Genomic DNA, 20,761 nt, shown 5'->3' with positions numbered 1-20,761 from the left:
AAAAAGCTGAGCAACCCGTCACCATTTTGAGACATGTGCCTGACCCTCTGGTAGCATCTCTCCCGTCCGGACGTTGTAATGCTCTGACTGTTGAATTGTATGGAAATAAATGATTGTTGATTGAGCATTGATACACCGAGTATTGTCCCTCCTTCAGCCCAAAGATTCAAAGAATTGGGAGATTTCAACAAGTACCTTCAGTTTCTTTTATTTCCCCCCCATTTTATGTTTCTGTGTAGTTTCTTCTTTGTTTTGCCATTTTGAGTTTGGTATTTTAGCTCATTTGTACTTCAGAGTTATTTCTCTTATTCTCATTCCTGGCTCTGTAATTTGCAATCATGTTTTTCCTGATTTTGTCGGCTTCCTGCCTGCCTGTGTTTCTGTTTACAAGTTCAGTTACTTCCTGCTTTATTTTGTTTGGTGTTTTGTCTCTTGTCTTTGTATTTAGTTTCACACCCCTTCTCTTATTTTCTCAGTTAGTAAAACTACCCTCCCAGGTATCTCCTGTTTTCCCTCATCATCTTGTTTATTTATTCCTTCAGCTTTATTCAGTTTTTGTTGTGTTTTTCCTCATTACATTTGTGTGTGTCTCATTTCTGTATAGTTTTTGAATTCCTCATTCCTGGGGAACATTTTCATTGGAATTTAGCATTAAAGCTGCCTTTTAAATGTATTTCCTGTCTCCTGGGTCCTACATTTGGGTCCAAATCCTGCCTACCAGACATGACACGTGACCTGTTTGTACTGGTTGGAGCAGGATGGGGCCCAACATGGTCAGAATACATGGAAACAGGAAGCTGGCCTTTTACTGAGAAGCAACAACTGAAATTGTTTTTACAGGTTGTCACTTGCTGTTGTTTTCAGAACATGTGAGGAAAGCGCTGAATAGTTTCCTGCGAAATCTGACCAACAAACACTCACATGGCCTTGAGGAAAGAGGAACATTGTGAAACTCTTTTTTTAAATAATATCATCCAGATTTGTTTCTGTCCCTTGTTGTTCTCAAATGTTTAATAGGTTCATATTAAACATTACAAAGAAATACTTCAAACCACATTTTCTCTTTCAAACAAACAAATCACTGGTGTGAACTCAAGTTCTATTTGTGTTAAATAACTACACGAATGCCTAAACCAAAAATAAATGCTGTAATCAAACTGAAAATGATCGCAGTGTATTTTCACAGAACAAAAGAATAATGCCACAGGTATGTAGAAAGTTCTTTTACATATTCTTATACTAAAACAAACCTGTTATGCAATAATTTGCAAAGACCATATAATCTTAGATTTTAAATCAACAGCCCAAATGTTCAAACTGAGATTATTAATGTGGATGGATTAGTTATTTGTGAACAAAGTCTTTCTGGAGAACTTCAGTGTTTACCAGGGATGCTTTAAAAAAAACACATTTAATTTTGTTACATGTTATTGTGACAGACTGGTGATCTGTCCAGCGTGTACCCCTCCTTTAGCCCTATGACAGCTGGTATAGACTCCTGCATACTTAAAATGGATAAGCAGAGGAAAATGCTCAGTAATTTTGACAGCTTCTCACGACATTATTTTTAAATTTGATGCTGCAACAAATTTAAAAAAATATGTCTTTCAAAAATCACATTTCTCACAGTCAACATGTGATATTTTGTCTTTGTCCTGGTTTCACTTCTGTTTGACATTTAATTGTAAAATGCAGCTTTCTGTTGTCATACTTCATCATCATGCTGACCTTTTAGGGAATGAGACTGTGTTTAAAATCTGTGCTTTGAAAACAGCATAAACAACAAAACAGCTGAAACAAAAAAACAAAAACTGATAAACAGATACAAACTATAAGAGAACAAATAAATATTAAATGTTGGAGTTTCATATTTACAGGTTTTCACAGCAGCATTGAGTCATGGTGTTAAATCCTGAAGCACCTTAAAGCAGGTTTGGCTAAAGGTTGTCACATTCTTGGGTCCATCTCAGCTCAGAAGCAGAGCAGATTGTCTCTGACTAAAATTAATCTTGCAGCACTTTCATCAAGTTTGTGGAAAATTTTGATTCAGAACTTTTGGTCCAACAACTCAAACCAGAGAGGAAAAAATAAATCCTCCTTCGAGCAGCGGAGCAGCAAGTCTTCAGTTATCAGACTGACCTCTGTCCAGCAGGTATCATCCACCTGTACAGGTGTGTCCATCAGCTTTGAGGTAGTGTGGAGCGAGGAAGCTGAATTTTGTAATAAACACACTCTTGAAGCGGAGCAGCAGAGGGAGTGGGGAGCTGGATCTCCTCGTACTGAAACACAACAGCAGCACTGAGTACAGGACAAAGTAGCACTGAAGGAGAACAATGAGCATGAGCTGCAGGGTCACCTGTACACTTTGAGTTACCTGTGGAGCCTCCAGCCTCTCACTGGTCCCAGCTGGAGGGAGGTTTGCCTGATACTTGCTGATTCTCCTCTTCAGACACAGCCATACACAACTCAGACCTGCCAACAGACCATCAGGGGAGTGACATCACCTTCACACTCACATCAGCACTCATCACATACAACACATTTCTCCACTGTGCAGAGACACCTTTCAACATCTGGACAGCAGAAGCACAGCTGAAGCCTGCTGGGGCAGTGAGCAGTACGTTTGTGCTGTACTGTCTGTACAGCGTCGGCTTTCACCCCCCATGGATTACATCTACGTACTTTGGTAATATGTGAGTAACATAAAGAATGTTGTGGGCCAACTTTAAAAATACTTATTTCCACAAATGTACAACTATAAAACTACCTCACATACTTGCAGCTTATGTGTAAAAGTTACAGTATGAACCTGCACTAAATGTTTTATAAGCTGGATGAATATAAACTACAGATGCCTGAATCCACATAGTAAGAAGCGCTGCTGGAAGGAGAGGGTTACAAGATGAGTTGACATCTATTATAAAAATGGGAGGTTGGTTCAAAGCAAGCTTGACTAAAAATTACTGTGGCTGAGCTGGTTGCATTAAGTACTGCTGCATGAGTTAGTGGTAGCATTTCTGCATATCTACATATGCAACATGTTGCTGTGGAGGGGTGCTGGTATTAATAGAAGAGCAGACAGACCACAGAGATTTAGACAAAATGACTCACAGAGTACTAAAAAGAGCACAAAGTTCAGGATCACTGAGCTGACGAGGAAAGTCTGCCTCTGCAACACTCCACACTCAGGGTCAGGGGTTGGACAGATATCTGGAAGAAGAAAAGTTACACATATCGAATAAGAAATTATAGTGTTTCGTAAAACTATCAGACATTAACAATGTTTTCATGTCTGAGGCCCAGCTGAATACACTTTAACAAATAGTTCATCTAGTCGACCCAAGTTACTGTTTTATATTACAGGAACTTTCAAAAGCTGAAAAAAATTGCAGTAATAAAAAAAAAAAACGTATCTGTTTTTGCTCAGGCTTTGGGCAACGCGATTCCCGTGTTGTGCCAAAGACATTTTGCACTGGTTTTTATTTATTATAATATTAGAAATATTATTGTTTATTATTTTAACCTTTGACCATCTATGAGTTGTAGTTTTGAGGGTGAGTGGTAATTGATTAGTGAGCGATTAGTCTGTTGTAACTTTAGAGACCAACACAATGGTGGAAAACAAATGTTTCCAAGATTAGGTGAGTTGACAGGTTGATTTAGCAGCTGTTAGGATGATGTCTTTTTATGTTCTCAGGCACCCAAGTCAGGGAAGTCTAAGTAGCTTTGAAAGAAAGCAACTGGACTTGAAAGAAACTTTTTAGATTAGAGAAACTTAAAGTAGTCCAGTCGCTTTCTTTCAAAGCTCCTTGGAGCCTTTTATATTTCAAATTGGCAACCTGTTGAGGATCATGTCGTATTTGAGCAGCTGTCTTTAGAAATGAATGATGTCATCTTTCAGGTAAAGCCTCAAATTTTGTTTCGACTGTTCTTCTATTGTACAGTAAAGAGGTCACACTTCAAAGAAATAAGGTTACCAGAGATGGGCAGTAACACGTTATTGTAATCCGATAACTTTTTTTTAAGTAACGAGTAAAGTAAGGGATTACTATTACAAAAAAGGTAATTAGATTACTGTTACTTTCCCATAAGCATGCTGCATTACTAAACCGTGATTCTCATGGCAGTGACGTAAGCGAGTGCGACGTTCGTGGCAACAGTGGATCATATATCGAGTGTGGAGAGAGTATGATCCTGCAGCGTTTAAAGCGTGGAAATACTGACCTGACTTTGAATTTGATTCTGTCAAAAGTGACAAAACATTAGTGTCCTCTGTTCACTGCGTGGGAAGAAAATTTCTTTTTACAGTGAAAAAACCCTTAACTTCAGAGCAAGCTGCCACGGGAATGTGAAATTCACAAAACCTTCGACACACTGCGGCACACCTGCACCAGGGCAAACCTCCGCCTGCCCCACTCCTGCTTTACAGGGGAAAACAGAGCAACAGGACCATTGAGTCTTTGATTTTATTTATTTTCTGCTGTGTTTTATGTGCATCTATTTGAAAGACTGAGTGTAAACAAAAAAAATATATTTTATTTTATGAGCTGGAATGTGCAGAAAATAAGTTTAAATGTTAAACAAATTTCCTCCAGTCAGAGAATGTTGCATATAATTTAATTTTTGCTTGATGCATAAAGTTAAAAGATTAAAACTAATAAAAACAAGTTTTAAAAGGAGACTTTTTCATTTGATTACAGTTTGTATGGGCTTAAAGATCTATCACTTTATCACCTATTCAGGTTGTAAATCATGTTTTTAAAAAGTAACTGATTACTTTTGCAAATAAGTAATCAGTAAATTAGCAGGATTACTCTTGGGGGGGGGGGGGGGGAATGATCAGTAATTAGTTACTGATTACTTTTTTCAAGTAACTTGACCAACACTGGATATTACTGAAGATTTACTTTACCTCTAAATAGGACACTGTTACAATAATGACTATTTGCAGAGAACATTTAAAACACACAGTCACAAATTTCTTTACTGATTTGATAAAAACAAGCAAAATATAAGTTTACATTTCCACACAGACAAACATGCAGTCTTACATTCAGTCATCATGTTGACTAAATGAACTATAGTCAAAATAACTGGCTAAAGATTAAGGAAAAGCTAACCTACAAAAGTTTTCAGATAATTCAAAGCAATCATTAAACTGACCAAATAAGAAAACTACTTTCATGCCATGGTCATCTCTGGATATGAAAAAGTTCCACTTCCAGTTCCAAGACACTCACAAAATGATCAGAGGGACCAACTACTGGAATGAAGCCTTGGCAGATCTGCTATATTGCCACATACCTGATCATGTAGGGAAATATATATGCTCCAAATAGAGTTGGATGTCTCGAGACCGGTCTTGGTCTCGAGACCGGTCTCGAGACCACTTTTACGTGGTCTTGGTCTCGTCTTGGTCTCGACGTACTTTTGTCTTGGTCTTGTCTTGGTCTCGACGTACTTTGGTCTCGGTCTTGTCTTGGTCTCGCTGTCTGGGTCTTGTTGTCTCAGTTCAACATAGTGGTCGGGAGATTTGGAGTCAACAGTATCCATGACACACAGCGTAACGTTCGATAATGTATCATGCGCAAAAGCTTTAGCTCTGAGAGCCGCGCTTAGAGAGTGCTTTGTAGTGAACCAGAATAGTCGACTCCCATTGAGCGAGAGCCGGCTCCTCAATTAATTTCCTTTCGCTGCTCAGCTGTCACACAGCGACACACAGTGGCTCAGCCATGCTCAAATCCCTCCACATTGTGGCATTTTATTATTTCGCCTTTCGCGCCCTTCAAACACAATTAAATGCAACCCATTAGATTGAGCAGTATGCCTGGTCAGTAAGTTACAGAAATGTCAGCGACTTCGTCTGTCATAAAGTTTGCGTTCATAGAACACAAACAGTTTTTGGTAAATGCAAAAAAGAAGCATTCGGCAAAATGCAGGTTTTGCAAAGTCTCCTTGACCGAGACAGCCGGGACTACCTCAACCTTCACCAGGCACCTGGAGCGCAAACACCCTCAAAGGTAAGCTAGCCAGCAGCCATCTATCCATCTTCAAACTCTTCTAACTACCTTTCCAACCTCAGATGACCTGGTCATGTTTATGTAATATTGTTATTTATAATGTGTTCTTCAAACATTATAAATTATGTAGGGACAGTTTTTTTGCAACCGTCCCTGCAGACTTAACTTTAACTTAACGTTACGTTACATGCTATGTACAGGTAGCTAGCGCTAGCAGTGGCTATCAGCTGCTTAAACAATTTTCACTAACTTTAGGTATTTAGGTGAATTCATTGAGCAGAAATATATCGAAACCATTTCAGTGAGCACTTTAAGGGCTGGTATGGTGTGGTTTGTTGTCGACTTTAATGGGCATATTTATGTGGTTGCTGACTCGTAAGTAAGGACGGGCGTTTCAAGAGTGTCCCTATAACATTGCTCGGCTAACACCGGCGTTCTTGACAGTGAAGCCCAGATCAGAGCGGTCTATGGCTCTGGTCCAGATAGCACGGATCGCAAAACTGAGTCCTAAGGTTCTTAAATCGAACTTAAGGACCTTTGATTATGACTTTCTTAGGTGTTTTCTACTATGTTGCCCTACTAAACCAGTCCAGTGTGTAGGGGCTATTTTAGCATTATTAGACACAGTTATTTTGTATTGGTGTAAGTTCAGACTTTATTGAGTAGTTCATTTCTTGTCAATACAACTGTGTCTGATAGCTGACTGGCAGGAGGAGGCTTAATGCAACCTGCAAAGTTAATGCACAGACATTTTGTCTTTTGTAGATTCCATTCAACTGTTTTTCTGTTCTTGTTATTTAAGGTCTTGCAACCCTGAACACTCCAGTATTTTCATCATTACTAGTTGTGCCTAATGATCTATATGTGTCACACTGGATTAGATTAGGTTATTTTGTATGCAAAAGTCTGCCCTCATTGATAGGTTTAAAATTACTGTGCTTGTAAGATACAGTAGTTTTTGTGTTTGAATAGAAACCGATGTTTTACAGATTCCTATTTCCCTGTTTTGTAGGTACTTGGAGTACAAAGCAGGTTCTGCAACATCAGTGATAGCGGTCAATCCCACACAGCCTCAATTATCATTGTTTGCTCCAAGCATCCACTTATTTTCCCCAAATTCACCCAGGCAACAGGCCATCACCCAGTCCATCCTCCAGGACCTTATAGTTGGATGCTCTCTCCCCCTGTCTATCGTTGAGAATCCACATTTTAGACACTTCCTGAATGTCTTGGATAGCAAATACACTCCTGTGTCTAGAACCACCTTGACAGAGAAGCTGATACCTCACCTTGTCACTAAATTGAAGGGTGACATAATCAAAGCCCTGGAAGTCCAGCCAAATGTAGCAATAACAACAGACCTCTGGTCTGACCGGAGGCTTCGTACTTTCCTGGGAGTTACTGCTCATGCTGCCTGCAAGAACAAGGACTCTTACAGTTTACAATCATTTTTGCTTGACTGTAGGCGTTTCACAGGGAAGCACTGCGGCGAACGAATCGCCTCAGCTTTTGACAGAATAGTTGAGGAGTATGGCATTGGCCATAAAATAAGCTACATTCTGACGGATAATGCATCCAATATGAAGCAGGCCTTTAAAGTCAGGATGCCAGAAGTAGAGCACCCTGAAGGTGATAGCAGTGATGACCTCGATAATGAAACAATGTGGGAGGATGCAGAAGGTTCTGATCCATGGTCAACGGGTGAACGTCTTTCTTGCTTCGCCCACTCGCTGCAACTTGTAATCAGTGATGGGATGAAAGAGGTAAAGGCAATAGCTAGAGCCATTGCCAAAGCCAGCAAGTTTACAAACCTGCTTCACAGCAGTAGTAACCACAAAGACTTGTTTGAGGCACACTTTGGCTCCAATAAGTCCATCCCAGCAGGAAACAACACCCGCTGGAATAGCACCTACAGACAGTTAAAGGCTCTGATCACACTTGACCACGGGGCCATCACTGAAATGTGCAGCAATACAGAGAATTTAGTGTTTTCAACCCGAGAGTGGGCTCAGCTGAAAGACCTTTGTGCTTTGCTTGAGCCTTTTTCTGATGCAACAGATCTTACAGAAGGTGATCATCAGGTGACTATTAGCATGGTGGTCCCCACTGTTCTGGACTTGAAGAATCATCTTATAAAGATGGAAGTACAAATGCCCCAGGCCGTAACTATAGTCAGGGCACTGAAAAGATCCTTAGAGAAATGGTTCTCTGGAATTTTCAGGCAGATTTGCATGGACGAAAAGGATCCAGAAGACCTGTTTAGCCATCGGATCTACTTCCTTGCCACCATGCTCGACCCCCAGTTTGGACTGACCTGGGTAGATTTAGATGTCCAAAATGGTGAAACCGGACCAGCACTGAAGAGGTTCAGAGATGACCTTAAAAAGTCATTAATAGGTGACTGTATAATAATAATAATTTATTGTTATTGTTGTTTTTGTTGTTCCACTTATTATCACTGTCTTTGGTTTTATAGCATCATTAGAAGCATCCTGTCTAATCCTGTCTTTGTGTGTGTGTGTGTGCACCCTTTTCCAGACCTTTTGATCACAGAGGTAGACAGAGACGGACCTGCAGCACCAACAGAAGAAGACACAGAATTATCAGATAGTGACTCAGCGCCACCCCCAAAACAACGTCTTCTTTCACGCTACAAGGCATTTAGGTTGCAACGCAGCACAAGCCAGGACTCGAGCACTGATGCACAAATAAGCAAGTACCTAGACAGCATAAATGACTCTGACTGTGATGCACTCACCTTTTGGTCAAAAAACAAAGAGCGTTTCCCCAGTCTACACAGTGTTGCCTTGAAGGTCCTCTCTGTCCCTGCCTCTTCTGCCCCAGTTGAGAGGGTTTTTAGTAGAGGAGGCATTCTAATGAGACCCCACCGCGCACGGCTAGGCTATAAGATGTTGCAGTCTTTAGTTTTCTTGAAGTGCAATCAATCACTGTTTTAAAATGTGAACTGTTTTCTCTCCCTCCTCTCTGAAAATATGCTGTTTGTTCATTATATATTTGTTCATAAGATATTTGTTATTTGTTCATAATGTCTGTGTTCTATTGTTCCTGCCCTACTGAACAACAGGCTTGATTTCATTGGCAGTGTGTTGTAATCTCATGCCACTGAAGACATCAAGATGCCAGAATCTTTTAAGCACTTGTTCTTATTCTTATTAATGCACAATTTGTATTGGTATGTAATATTTGTAGTTTGCATCTGATTCATGTGAGGTGTGCACATGTCTTTATATTGTTTGATTACAGAATTTTACTTAAAATGGTGTTGTTTGACTAAATAAATGTGACCATTGACTTTTAAATAACATCTGCATATCACTTTGTGTTGACAGGCCTTATCCATTTTAGGGAAGTTGATATCATAGTGTAATTTGGCTAGTACTACTACAATAGGACATGATGCAATTTCAAGTTTATAATCTTCAGTTTGATGTTACAATTTTATCTATATATAAAGTATAACTGAAACCAGTTACATATTTCATATTTTACAGTTGTTGGAGGTGATCGCTGTTTTGTCAGATGACTTTGGGGCCAGTCAGTACCATCATGTCAGCCCTTAAAAGCACACAAAAGTTAGTCTTTTTTTGTCCCGGTCTTGGTCTCGGTCTCGTCTCGACTTGGTCTTGGTCTCGGTCTTGGTCTCGATACCCTCTGGTCTCGGTCTTGGTCTCGATACCCTCTGGTCTCGGTCTTGTCTTGGTCTCGATACCCTCTGGTCTTGGTCTTGTCTTGGTCTCGGATTAGGCGGTCTTGACTACAAGTCTAGCTCCAAATAAAGTTTATAAATGAATTCTAAATTTCTAGCAGCCAAGCTGCTGGAATAATTAGAGATTAGCTGAAGGTTTGAGCAATGCATGGGAATACTGAATCAGAACAATCGAGATGGGAAGAAGTTAAAGTTTGTGCTAATGGTTCCTCCGGTCAAGTGAGCCAGTGATGGTTTGATTTTTGCAATGTTTCTAGATGAAAGAAACAAGACTGGGTGAGCTTTGTGATGTAAAAGTTAAATATCAAGATTCAAATGCTGATCAAGAACAACACCAAAGTTGTGATGGAGGAAATCTCATCAAAATTACATCAGCTATGAAGTAATCACTGTGGTAGGAGGTAATAAATCTTTTATCAGTGATAAATTCAGGAACATTTTGTTTTATCTCTAGAGACAAGCCTATCACTGCATTAGTCACAACAGGGAGCTTCACCTATTACAGTCTGTGGTTTCCAACATTATACAAAAAAGCAACCATGAATGCACTGCACCACATAAATACCTCTGGTGCACTGCAGGGAAACTGTCACCACAGCCACCAAAGCCTGTGAGCTAAAGAACAATGCAATTTCAAACAGCATGATACAGATCTGCAGGAAAGCGTTGAGTTTTTGACTAAGAAATAGCTTCACTAAAGCGTACCAGTGAAACTGTGTACAAACAATTACAGTGGAACCCCGACTTACGAATACCCTGTTTCACAAAAAATTCAATTTACGAAGGCACTGAACGGCAATATTTCTGCCCGTGTTACGGCAAAATGCCCGAGTAACGAAATCCGCTTTCTCTGATTGGCTGAGCCTACAATGCCCACAATGCCTTCCGAATCATGTGACATCCCCTTGGCTTCTGTACTTGCGCTTTGCTGTTCCACTTGAACGACATATTGTTGTTCTAGTTAGCAATTAGCCTATAGCCTATCGTTCAGCATCGCCTCACTCAAAACGCGCAATGGGTGCTTCGACTTACGAAAATTTTCGACTTACGAAAGACCCTCGGGAACAGATTCATTTTGTAAGTTGGGGTTCTGCTGTATTAATAAATGTAGTTTTAGTTATCAAATACAACTCTTTTTTTTAAATATATTTTTTTCTTTTCTTTTTTTTCATTGTGCACTTTGGCCCTTAGAAAACACAACATGCAAGATACTGAGAGCTGACTGAAGTTACACATTTAAGTTATCTTTATTAATCCTTTATATCCAGGTAAAAATCTCATTGAGGTTAAACATTTATTTTCCAAGAGAGACTTGGCATCATGGCAGGTCTCTCAAGTAAATCAATAGTAATAAGTACTTCTGTTATTATTAGCATTAAATTTAATAAACTTTGTACTTACCTGAGACGAGGCTGAAACTCTCCACAAACTGAGTGCTACCATTTCTCTTGATGCCACAGAAGTAAAGCCTGCAGTCCTCTGCTGTCAAGTTTTTAATCACAAGTTTGTTTCCCAGGATTGAAAATTTTGTTTCAAAACCAGGAGAGTAGTAGGTAGAGCCTGCTGAGGAAAAACTGCGGCCGATACCTGCTCTGAACTGACTGTAGATCTCCATGTACCAGTATCTGTCTGATGTCTGATTGGAGCAGGTTAGAGTGACATTGGTCCCCAGCTCTCCTCTGACCTCGGTCACGTTCTCGGCCTGTGCACAGAGCAGAAGCACCAACAGGATCATCCACAGGAGAACCATGATCAGCTTCAGCATCCACAACAAGACGGAGTCGTCTGAAAGCAGCTCAGCTCTGATGGACTCTGACACAGAAGTGCTCTACACTTCCTACTTCAGGCGGTGATTATGTCGTGTGTGACGTCTGCTGATAAACCACAAATACCAAGTAACTCTCACAGGAAGTGAAACCTTCTTTTTACCTCCAGCCTGACTTCTGTAGCAGGAATCTGACACGGAGCTTTCAGACTCAGTTCTTCTGGAACTGAATTTTCACATTACGAATGGTACTGTAGGAGTAATAACAACAACACAAGCAAAGGGGAGTTTAAAATCAGCATGAGAGGACAGTGTTTCATTTAAAGTACAAAGCACAGGTAGAAAAACTAGCAGTAGTAGTATATGTTTTAGTAGAAAATAAACAGACGTGCAGATACAATGAATGAATCCAAAACTATCCAGATTTGAACATGTCTGAACTGACTCAGTCCTGTTTCTCTGTAAATAAAAAAAATCTTCATCTAGAACTTCAACTGTTACTCCAGTGAAATACATCTCAAGTCAAATCAGACAGTAAATTAAAGGACAGTATATTTAACCCCTTCAAACATGGCTTCGCGTCTGTTACACCACAGCGCCTCCAGTTGTATCCAAATATTACTGCAATCCACAACCCACTGAATTCCTACTATAAATACTTCTATAACCTCTACTGCAAAAGCAGGTATTAAACTCTTTACACTCAATATTCTCACTGAAACTTTAACTACTGTAATTACAGTGTACCCCATTCAAAGTGTATTAGAATGACTACTTTCACTACTACACTCTGTACTACAAATATTACTCAATCTGATTAATCTAATTCAAATATGAAACTGCTGCCTTTATCATAGCAGCAGTGAAGCATGATGTGAGTGGCATTTAGCTACATCTGCATAACTGCAACAATAACCACTACACACTCTGACAGTACATTTTACTAATGCTCATCAAATAACCTTCTGCCCACAGCCCTGGTTTTAGTGCCTGCTATTACAACCTAAAACTATGACAAAGTTGCTCCTCCATTTGCAGCACTACTATCATCTATGTTCTGTTTATCCGTCTGTGACTGTTTACTGTTACCGTGTTACTGCGAAATGATCAGTTACAACTTCTGTTAATGACAGATATCAGCCTGTTACTACCTGTGCAGTTAAAGCTGATCCCTGAACTGGGTCAGACTTCCTTGAATTCAGCCTGAAGATGGTTCCAGTTAAGAAACTGTTAGCTGACATAAAATGTACTTTACTATATACATGACTGATGTCTTTAAAGGATATCCAAAACACAACAGCAAACACTTAAAAGATATTTGAACTTGCATGCATGTATAGATGGTGCATCAACACTGATGCAGTTTAAAGTTAATCAATATATATGAGGCCAAAACTACTTAAAAATATTTGACCAGAATTGAACTTTTCATTCATTTGGGAGCTGTGAGCCTGTTGTGAACCTTATGTTGGAGCACATACGCAATTCTGAAAAAGTTGTTACACCGTAAAACATTTTGAAGACAATTGTTTTGAGACATTCTTCTTCCATCAAATTTAAACTACATAAATATTTTTTTTCCAAATTGTACTTTTCCTTAGTTTAAACGTGCTATTGTGAATTAAATAGGGGTTGATGAGATGATGAGTAAAATTATTAATAACACCTGAGATGAGTGATACCTTTAAAGTAACACACAGGGACAGCACCAGCAGTACATGTTTAATAGAAGTAACAACAGCCATAATATGGTTTGAATTTATAAAGGTCAGAGCGAAGATCATCAACACATGCGAGCAGATCAGCTGTTTTCATCTTCTGTCTCCAAACTGTTGCTGCAAAGAAACTCAAACATGAACACAATCTGAAAACAGTGAAAAGGTCAAAGCAGACAAGCTAACACAGGTGGTACATTTTCTAATACTGTAACATTTCTAAAACATGACATTAATCATACATGAGTAGAAAAATGCGTCTTCAGCATCACTTTGTCAAGTGTAGGCTGTGTACAGGCAGGATAGGACCCAAAGTGCAGACTCATGGAGGCAACCGTGAACTCAAACTCAGCTTTTATTGCTGGATGGCAGAACAGAACAGTAAACTAAATAAACTGAGAATAAAGAGAGCTAAATTGGCAGGCAGGCAGAACACACAGCAAGGGATGATAGAGATCACAACACAGACAAAGGAAAACACAGGGCTTAAATACACAAGCTGTGCCCTAAAATGTCGGCTGCATCCTTCGGAGGACCCGGCCTTCGCGGTCTACGTGGGCCGGGTCCTTCGAAGACCGAGTAGGCCGGAAGAACGAGGCTGTGAAATGGGACAGTCTAGCCTTTTGATTAGCATCACCGCTGTCTCGGTGGAGTTTAATAAACTAAGCCGTCTGCTCCTTGCTATCTAAAATATAATATCGACCATCTCACACTTCTGTTTCATCAGTTTTCTGTTTCACGTTTATTCAGCTGTGTGAAAATCCCAGAGGAACCCACCAGATGGATTAATAAAAATTAATTTAATGTAATCTAAGTGAATAACTCTAATCTCAGCCAAACCGATTTACTACGGAACAAATAAAACACAGAAAAAAGCCAAACAATTACATTTTAAAGTTATCTGAGTGACTTATATATCGTGTTTAACCTGTGTAGCGAAAGACAGCGGGGGTCTGAAAACAATGAAGCCGGGAGTCCACTGCTCTCGCCGGGTTAAGTGACCATTGAACCCCCCGGCTTGCTATCAAGCGGGTGGGTAACAGACGTCTCAGAAAACGTTGGCGCACTTTTGCAAATATGCGATGTCTTGATAAACCAAGCAGTTATTTGAAGTTTACACAGCAACTTTCTCGCCTGAAAATATGTTAAAAGTTTATTTTGTGACCCAGAAAGAGTAATAAGAGTAATATTAAAACTTAGTAGTGCCCGCCATTGTTGGAAACTGGAATTGGCTGTGCCGCGCTATGAATTCTGGGATATAGTGGGGCCACAAAGGACACACCTGACCCATCCTTCAATTTTGGGCAAAATAAAGGACGGATTAGTTGGACACATTTGAAGGAGTCGAGGAATTGGGACAGCCTTCGTCACCTGGCTGTGGCGTAAGCCTTCAAATACGGCCTACAGAGGATGCAGCTTACGTTTTGGGACACAGCTACAGAGGGAGCAATCAGGGAATGGGAACAGGAGACACAGACCTTCAAAGTAAAACAGGAAACAACAACTGAACTTACAGACTCACAAGCAGACGCTGCAACAGAGGGAACAGGGACGTGAGACCAGGGCAGACACAAACACGGACTGGACACAGAACAGAGGGAGTATGGAAACCAAAACTGAAGAACTACAAAATCTCACACCAAGAAGAACAGAGGGAAATAGAAATACAAAACAGAAAGCAAAACCTTCACAGTAATAAACCGAGATGAGAACACAAAGGTACAAAACTGAAAACACTGGGTCAACAACACAGGTACCCTAACACACTTCAGTACATGGAGGGTTGGAGTGGATCTCATCCTGAAACAGAGAGCACAAATAATCAGCACTCTGTGATTGTACCATTGATATTGGTAGTAAAGTTAACAGCAGCAGAAAAATGGCATTAGCAACACTAAATCCACACACAGAGTGGGTTAAAGCAGTTGTGAGTCATGGTTTAAGAGCTTTGAGGTGAATGTTGTGGTGATTTGGCGCTCTGTAAATAACATGACATGAAAAGTAGTAATAGTTACAACTGATATTAGCATTAATGTCTTTTTAACAAATACAGCTAACATGTATATATGTACATGTGTACTGTATAACTGGTGTCAGCAGTCCCAGCTGGAACTGTTTACCTGGGCACTCTGCACAGTCTCTGCATTCCAATTGGTCACAGGTCGAGGGCTGCGCACCTGGAGAGATTTCCTCTTCATCCACAGAGACGTAAAAACCACAACTGCCAGCAGAGCAGATAACCCGTTAACTGTCAATCAACATCCTCACTGAGAGACTCATAAACATGTGAGCATGACCCCAAAATGATTATTGTGTTCATCTGGACGTAGTGTTTTGGGTCAGAGAAATGTTTTGTCACTCATCTAAGTGACTTCTTCAGATTCTGAGACTGAATTTTTTTACCTGCGTGATTAAGCATGCATCAAAACATGTGACTTTTTTCCGCAAAATAAATAATAATAACAATGATAATCAGATCTAAGCAGAGTGTGATCCAGATTAAAAACTAAAATTAATGCCTTCTTCCTGTTTTTCTTCCTGCAGTAATCTAACATGTCTTAATAAATTCAGCTTGGTTGATTCTGAGTGATCTTCCAGCACGGGAAATAACGCAGTGCTACGGATATAATGAATATTGGCTCTACCAATGTTAATCCAACAAATAAGACTCACCCAGTATGACAAGGGTGATGGCAGTAATGAGGAAGGCTGAGCGGTATATGATGATGAGGTGATGCTGTGATATGGAGCTGCTCTGCTGCTGAGGGTCTGGCTCAGAGGTTGGAGAGATATCTGGAGAAAGAAAAACTGGAAAAAAGGGTGAAGATGAACTGAAAATCTAAAACAGAAAAAATGAAATGAAATTCCTAAACTTTGACACAGCCAGGAGGAGGTAACCGTGGCAGGCTTTTCAAGTCCCTTTCTTGAATCACTTCCTTTGTTTCCTAGTGTCTTTTTGAATTTATCATCAGATTATCTTTGTAAGTCTTCCTTACCAGAAACAGACCATACAGTTTTTAGAGGTTTCTTAAATTATTTTTTCTACATATGTTGTTTCACATTTTAACACTGAATGATTGCAGTTGTTAATTACCATAAACATGTCAGCATTTTACTTATTTTGCTTCTGTAGTTTTCAGAGTTAAAGTCAAAAACTGTGCACTTACCTGAGATGAGGTGGAAAGTCTCCACAAAATGAATGCTGTCATCTCTCTTGATGCCACAGAAGTAAAGCCTGCAGTCCTCTGCTCTGAAGTCTTTAATCACGAGTTTGTTTCCTAGGATTGAAAATTTGGTTTCAAAATCAGGAGAGAGGGTAAAATATGTTGAAGAAATCTGGCAGCTGACACATGCTCTGAACTGGCTGTAGATCTCCATGTGCCAGTGGGTGTCTGAGGCCTGATTGGAGCAGGTTAGAGTGACCTCTGACCCAAGCTCTCCTCTGACCTCGGTCACCTTCTCGGCCTCTGCACAGAGCAGAACCACCAACGGTATCATCCACAGGAGAACCATGATCAGCTTCAGCATCCACAACAAGACGGAGTCATCTGAAAGCAGCTCAGCTCTGATGGACTCTCTACACTTCCTGCCCCAAATGCTGACTTCAGCCTATATGACACCTGATAAAATACCACAAGTACCAAGTACCTCACAGGAAGTCCAACTTGTGCACCTTCACTATGAACGCTGCTGGATGGGTTAATATGAGAGACTTTCTGTTGCTTTGTGATGAATTTTAAATATGGCACTGCAGTATTTAAAGTACAGGAAAAAGTGTTGAATTTAACTCTAACAAAGTCAAAGTATGTGTTAACATTTTGAGCTTCAATACAACGCTTTTCAAGGTTTTGCATTAACACAACTGGACAGTGGCAGCTTGAGACACAGATAGAGGAACAAGTGGGAGAGAAAAACATTTAAATTAAAAGAGCAAATCAATGAAATTAATCGTTGCCAAATTTCAAAGCCATTTATAAAATAAAACTCTTTTTGGAAAGATTCACTTTACTGGAATTCTAATAAATATCTCAACAATGACCTCTACAGGATGGAGGAGGCGGTGTGTGTGGCCTGTGTTTAGTGTATTCAGTTTTTCTTCCTCCAGATTAGCATCCGTTGTGTTCGAGTCCAGCATTTGGGTCCAGCCTCATCCTGCCTGCCACAGCACCGTGCATGACGCATGATATAACTCAGTAATCAAGGAAAGAGCTGTTGTTGTGACTTATCTATGTATTTATATATCTATATCTATATATAAATATATAGATATAGATATATAGATATACACAGACTTTTTTTTCTTTTTGGTAGGATTTCATCTTTCAAGTGTTGTGATTTGTGTAGCTTGTTTAAAAGACTATCTGTTTTTGTTTTTACATTTTGATTGTGTGATATTAATTCCAGAACCATGAATGCATGACAACCTTTCCAATCATACCACAGCCAAAAGCTCCCAGTTAAACATACCTGAAAAGTTACACTCACGTCTCAACTGACGATTATTAATGTATTTATTTCGGTGTCATTTTAGTTTCGCTTTTGTGCCTCTTCACAGTAATGATGTGTTCCCATTCAATGTGATTTGTTCAGCAGCTGACAGTCGTTTGCTTGCTGATGTACCTAAATCATGTTACCTAGATAACTGCCTAATGCAGAGATGTCAAAGATAAGGCCCAGGTAACAGAATCAGCCCGGTAAAGACTCCAGCTTGGCCCACTGGGTGTCTTTAAAACTGTGAAGCAGGGCATAGATTTTGGACATTTAACTGTAATTTCATAAGGTTTATAGCTGATAAAGACCTCCATTGCCATTCAAAATACACATAAGTAATAGATAAATAATAGATGAAAATTTAAATGACAGAAAAGTTTTTCACTATTGACATTAATAAAGTATTACTTTACAGTGTTTCTATTTTTACAAACAGCAAACAAAAGTACATTTTTTGGGAGTTAATAAAAATAAGAGTCTGGGCCATTAGATACTGTAATTTTACACATTTATTCTACTATTACTGTTGAAATTGCAAATAAATTAAGCTGGGTTTTGCTAATCCAACCCACTTATGATCAAAGAGGGGCTGTATATAGCCAACGATGCAAAATACATTTAACACCCCAGCTATAATGTATTTACTCCATGTCATATGTCAGTCAGTGACATTCTTCATTGCAATAGTCCATTTGATTTCTTTCACTCATCAAATTAAAAAAATTCTGACTGTAATAGAGGACATCATGTTTTATTAGAGCTAACCACAGCAGTAATATAGTTTGATTTAATATACAGAGTCAAAGATCATCATGAGTTTAACATGTGTGAGCAGATCAGCTGTCTTCAGCTTCATTTTCTCATACTATAACATTTTTAATACATTATGAAATAACATTAATCATAACCGATATATGCTTCTTTAACATCACTTCAATGATATGGAGGGTTGGAGTGGATCTCATCCTGAAACAGAGAGCACAAATACTCAGTACTCTGTGGTTGTACCATTGATATTGGTAGTAAAGTTAGCACCAGCAGAAAAATGCCATTAGAGACACTAAATCCACACACAGAGTGGGTTAAAGCAGTGGTGAGTCATGGTTTAAGACTAGTAGCTAACTTCACAGTGACTGCATCCATCTTAGCTTTAGCATTTTAGTAATATTAGCAGCAGTAGCGCCTTGAGGTGAATATTGTGGTGATTTGGCGCGCTGTAAATGAAATGAAAAGTAGCAATAATTACAACTGATATTATCATTAATGTCATTTTAAAAAATACAGCTTACATGTAAATATGTACATGTGTACTGTATAACAGTAGTTGTGGATCAGATGAGCACTCACACTAATGTCAGTGTTAGCAGCTCCAGCAGTGGTTTGTTTACCTGGGTGCTCTGTCTCTGTATTCTAGCTGGTCACAGGCTGAAGGCTGCGCACCTGGAGAGATTTTGTCTTCACCCACAGAGATGTAAAAAGCACAACTGCCAGCAGAGCAATAACCAGAGAGAGTTATTAAAGCTGCAGAGAGACTCATAAACATGTGAACATCACTTTTTGTCAAAAGTAAACAATAGTAATAATGACATGAACATGAATATTAATAAGTTATATTAAAAAATAGGTTTAGTGTTTTATTTTTGAGTTTGAAGTAGAACGTAATCCTGATAAACACCAGAGTTTGTCATAGTGGCCCTGAGAGGTCAAACGAGATTCAGTTTAAGGTAACACCAGCAAAGAAAAACACAGCAAAAGCATACGAAACACAATGGAAACAAAAAAAGACAACAAAAGTTGAATAAAACACAGCTGAAATAGAAAAAACAAATCAGGAAAGACAATAAACATGTTTCTCATGACTAACCCTAACCCGTCATAGCGAAAACGGAGACTTTCTAAAACGATGACGCATGTTAGTCATATGATGCAGTCATGTGACTAAGATAGCGGAGGGCATTATACAGCAGTTGTTTTGTTTGCTCTGAATCTTGACAGCCCTATTAAAGATTAATATCAGTCTGTACATGCTCCAGATGGCTTTTCTTCAAATTCTTTAACTCTCACTCGCTTTTGCAACTTTGTACTTTTGTGTTACTCGCAGCAACAACTCCACCTCATTGTTAGTCCATTTAAAAAACTCGGTGCTTTTCCTCAACATTTTGCTGCAACGTTTCAAAGAGCCGGAAAGTCAGAAATGAGGCAGGTCGAATCTTCTTGCGTTTCACGCATGCGCAGTACTGGAACGTAAGTGTTTTTGGCCGTTTCAATGTGGACGCACAACTCTGTGAAAACGACTGAAAATGCTATTGTGGACGTGGAGCGTTTTCAGACAAAAATGCCGTTTTCAAATCTATCCAGGCTAGTGTGGATGTAGCCGGGGACACTTTCAAAAGAAGCCCAGGGTTCATCAGTGTTGTGAGTGAGAAAAGATGCAGGGCAATGTGTGTTTGAATCACATAATTAATATAATACTGCATACATGTTTGCCTTTAGCTGATAACAGTTAGCTTGCCTCTTCTTCTGCTGTTCTATATCCCCCCCCCCCCCAGAAACACTTGTTTTCTTTCGTGATTTATTTCTTCAGATTTTTTGGGGGGGTATTTTTGCTGAGTTTTTTAGGCTTCAAGGAGCTTTATTGTCATTCGCATCACATGTTTAGATGAGGTGGAATGAAATTATGTACACACGGTCCCGAAATGAAAAGAAACAGAATAACGAAGAAACGAAGAAAAGGTAATAAATAAATAGTTTAAAAAAAAAAACAAAAAAACAAAACAAAACAGAATAACATGTAATAAAATAACTGTGCTCTACTCGACTGCGGAGGAGGCGATGGCGGATATGCCGACTAGGGGATTCCAGATCGCTAAAGTCATCTTGAAGCAGCTGTCAAATCTGACGTGGGAGAAGACGGGAATGTCGCAGCGGCGTGACTCGGAGGGGCACAGAGAAAGACCCATTCGTGAGCAGCTTCAACTAAGGAGGGGAGGTTTATACTGGTTCGGGGAACAGTTGATGGTAATCAAGTTACTTTAATGAATGT

At 39.5% G+C, this 20,761-nt stretch overlaps 3 protein-coding genes across 3 annotated transcripts; 1 reads left to right on the top strand and 2 right to left on the bottom strand.

Annotated features, from left to right (window-relative positions):
- Positions 1 to 1,031: 1,031 nt before the first annotated feature.
- LOC147301633 (uncharacterized) lies at positions 1,032 to 11,552 on the bottom strand. Its single transcript, XM_086283969.1, has 4 exons — positions 11,149 to 11,552; positions 3,112 to 3,210; positions 2,375 to 2,472; positions 1,032 to 2,279 (listed from the first exon to the last, which is right to left on the bottom strand). Exons 1-4 carry the CDS (start codon positions 11,510 to 11,512, stop codon positions 2,181 to 2,183), a joined length of 660 nt encoding a protein of 219 aa, XP_086140095.1. The 5' UTR covers positions 11,513 to 11,552; the 3' UTR covers positions 1,032 to 2,180.
- LOC147301634 (zinc finger BED domain-containing protein 4-like) lies at positions 5,848 to 8,983 on the top strand. The gene is made up of 3 exons (XM_086283968.1): positions 5,848 to 6,020; positions 7,033 to 8,417; positions 8,559 to 8,983. The coding sequence occupies exons 1-3, from the start codon at positions 5,848 to 5,850 to the stop codon at positions 8,975 to 8,977; spliced, it is 1,977 nt and encodes a 658-aa protein (XP_086140094.1). The 3' UTR covers positions 8,978 to 8,983.
- Positions 11,553 to 14,594: 3,042 nt separating the features above from the next.
- On the bottom strand, positions 14,595 to 16,755 carry LOC147301632 (uncharacterized). The gene is made up of 6 exons (XM_086283550.1): positions 16,395 to 16,755; positions 15,901 to 15,996; positions 15,348 to 15,448; positions 15,003 to 15,027; positions 14,750 to 14,758; positions 14,595 to 14,662 (listed from the first exon to the last, which is right to left on the bottom strand). The coding sequence occupies exons 1-6, from the start codon at positions 16,753 to 16,755 to the stop codon at positions 14,595 to 14,597; spliced, it is 660 nt and encodes a 219-aa protein (XP_086139676.1).
- Between the last annotated feature and the right edge of the window lie 4,006 nt (positions 16,756 to 20,761).

Source organism: Aulonocara sp. 'chitande type north' Nkhata Bay, linkage group LG23 (assembly GCF_057382095.1).
Source record: "Aulonocara sp. 'chitande type north' Nkhata Bay isolate Kocher_YH1m ecotype deep benthic linkage group LG23, A_spYH_male_GT1.1, whole genome shotgun sequence".
In the NCBI taxonomy this organism is placed as follows: Eukaryota; Metazoa; Chordata; class Actinopteri; order Cichliformes; family Cichlidae; genus Aulonocara; species Aulonocara sp. 'chitande type north' Nkhata Bay.
Note: the sequence above shows the minus strand (reverse complement) of the source record. Positions and strands in the feature narration are given on the sequence as shown.

Excerpts from the sequence above, each read along its gene's own strand:
- LOC147301634 (XM_086283968.1), top strand. The coding sequence starts at position 5,848 with ATGTCAGCGACTTCGTCTGTCATAAAGTTTGCGTTCATAGAACACAAA. Across the intron at positions 6,021-7,032 it reads GAGCGCAAACACCCTCAAAG|GTACTTGGAGTACAAAGCAG; the intron begins GTAAGCTAGCCA and ends CCTGTTTTGTAG. Across the intron at positions 8,418-8,558 it reads CCTTAAAAAGTCATTAATAG|ACCTTTTGATCACAGAGGTA; the intron begins GTGACTGTATAA and ends ACCCTTTTCCAG.
- LOC147301633 (XM_086283969.1), bottom strand. The coding sequence starts at position 11,512 with ATGCTGAAGCTGATCATGGTTCTCCTGTGGATGATCCTGTTGGTGCTT. Across the intron at positions 3,211-11,148 it reads GAGTTTCAGCCTCGTCTCAG|ATATCTGTCCAACCCCTGAC; the intron begins GTAAGTACAAAG and ends TTCTTCTTCCAG. Across the intron at positions 2,473-3,111 it reads TGTGCTCTTTTTAGTACTCT|GTCTGAGTTGTGTATGGCTG; the intron begins GTGAGTCATTTT and ends GTCTGTTGGCAG.
- LOC147301632 (XM_086283550.1), bottom strand. The coding sequence starts at position 16,755 with ATGCTGAAGCTGATCATGGTTCTCCTGTGGATGATACCGTTGGTGGTT. Across the intron at positions 15,449-15,900 it reads CATCACCCTTGTCATACTGG|TTGTGGTTTTTACGTCTCTG; the intron begins GTGAGTCTTATT and ends CTCTGCTGGCAG. Across the intron at positions 15,028-15,347 it reads AGACTGTGCAGAGTGCCCAG|GATGAGATCCACTCCAACCC; the intron begins GTAAACAGTTCC and ends TCTCTGTTTCAG.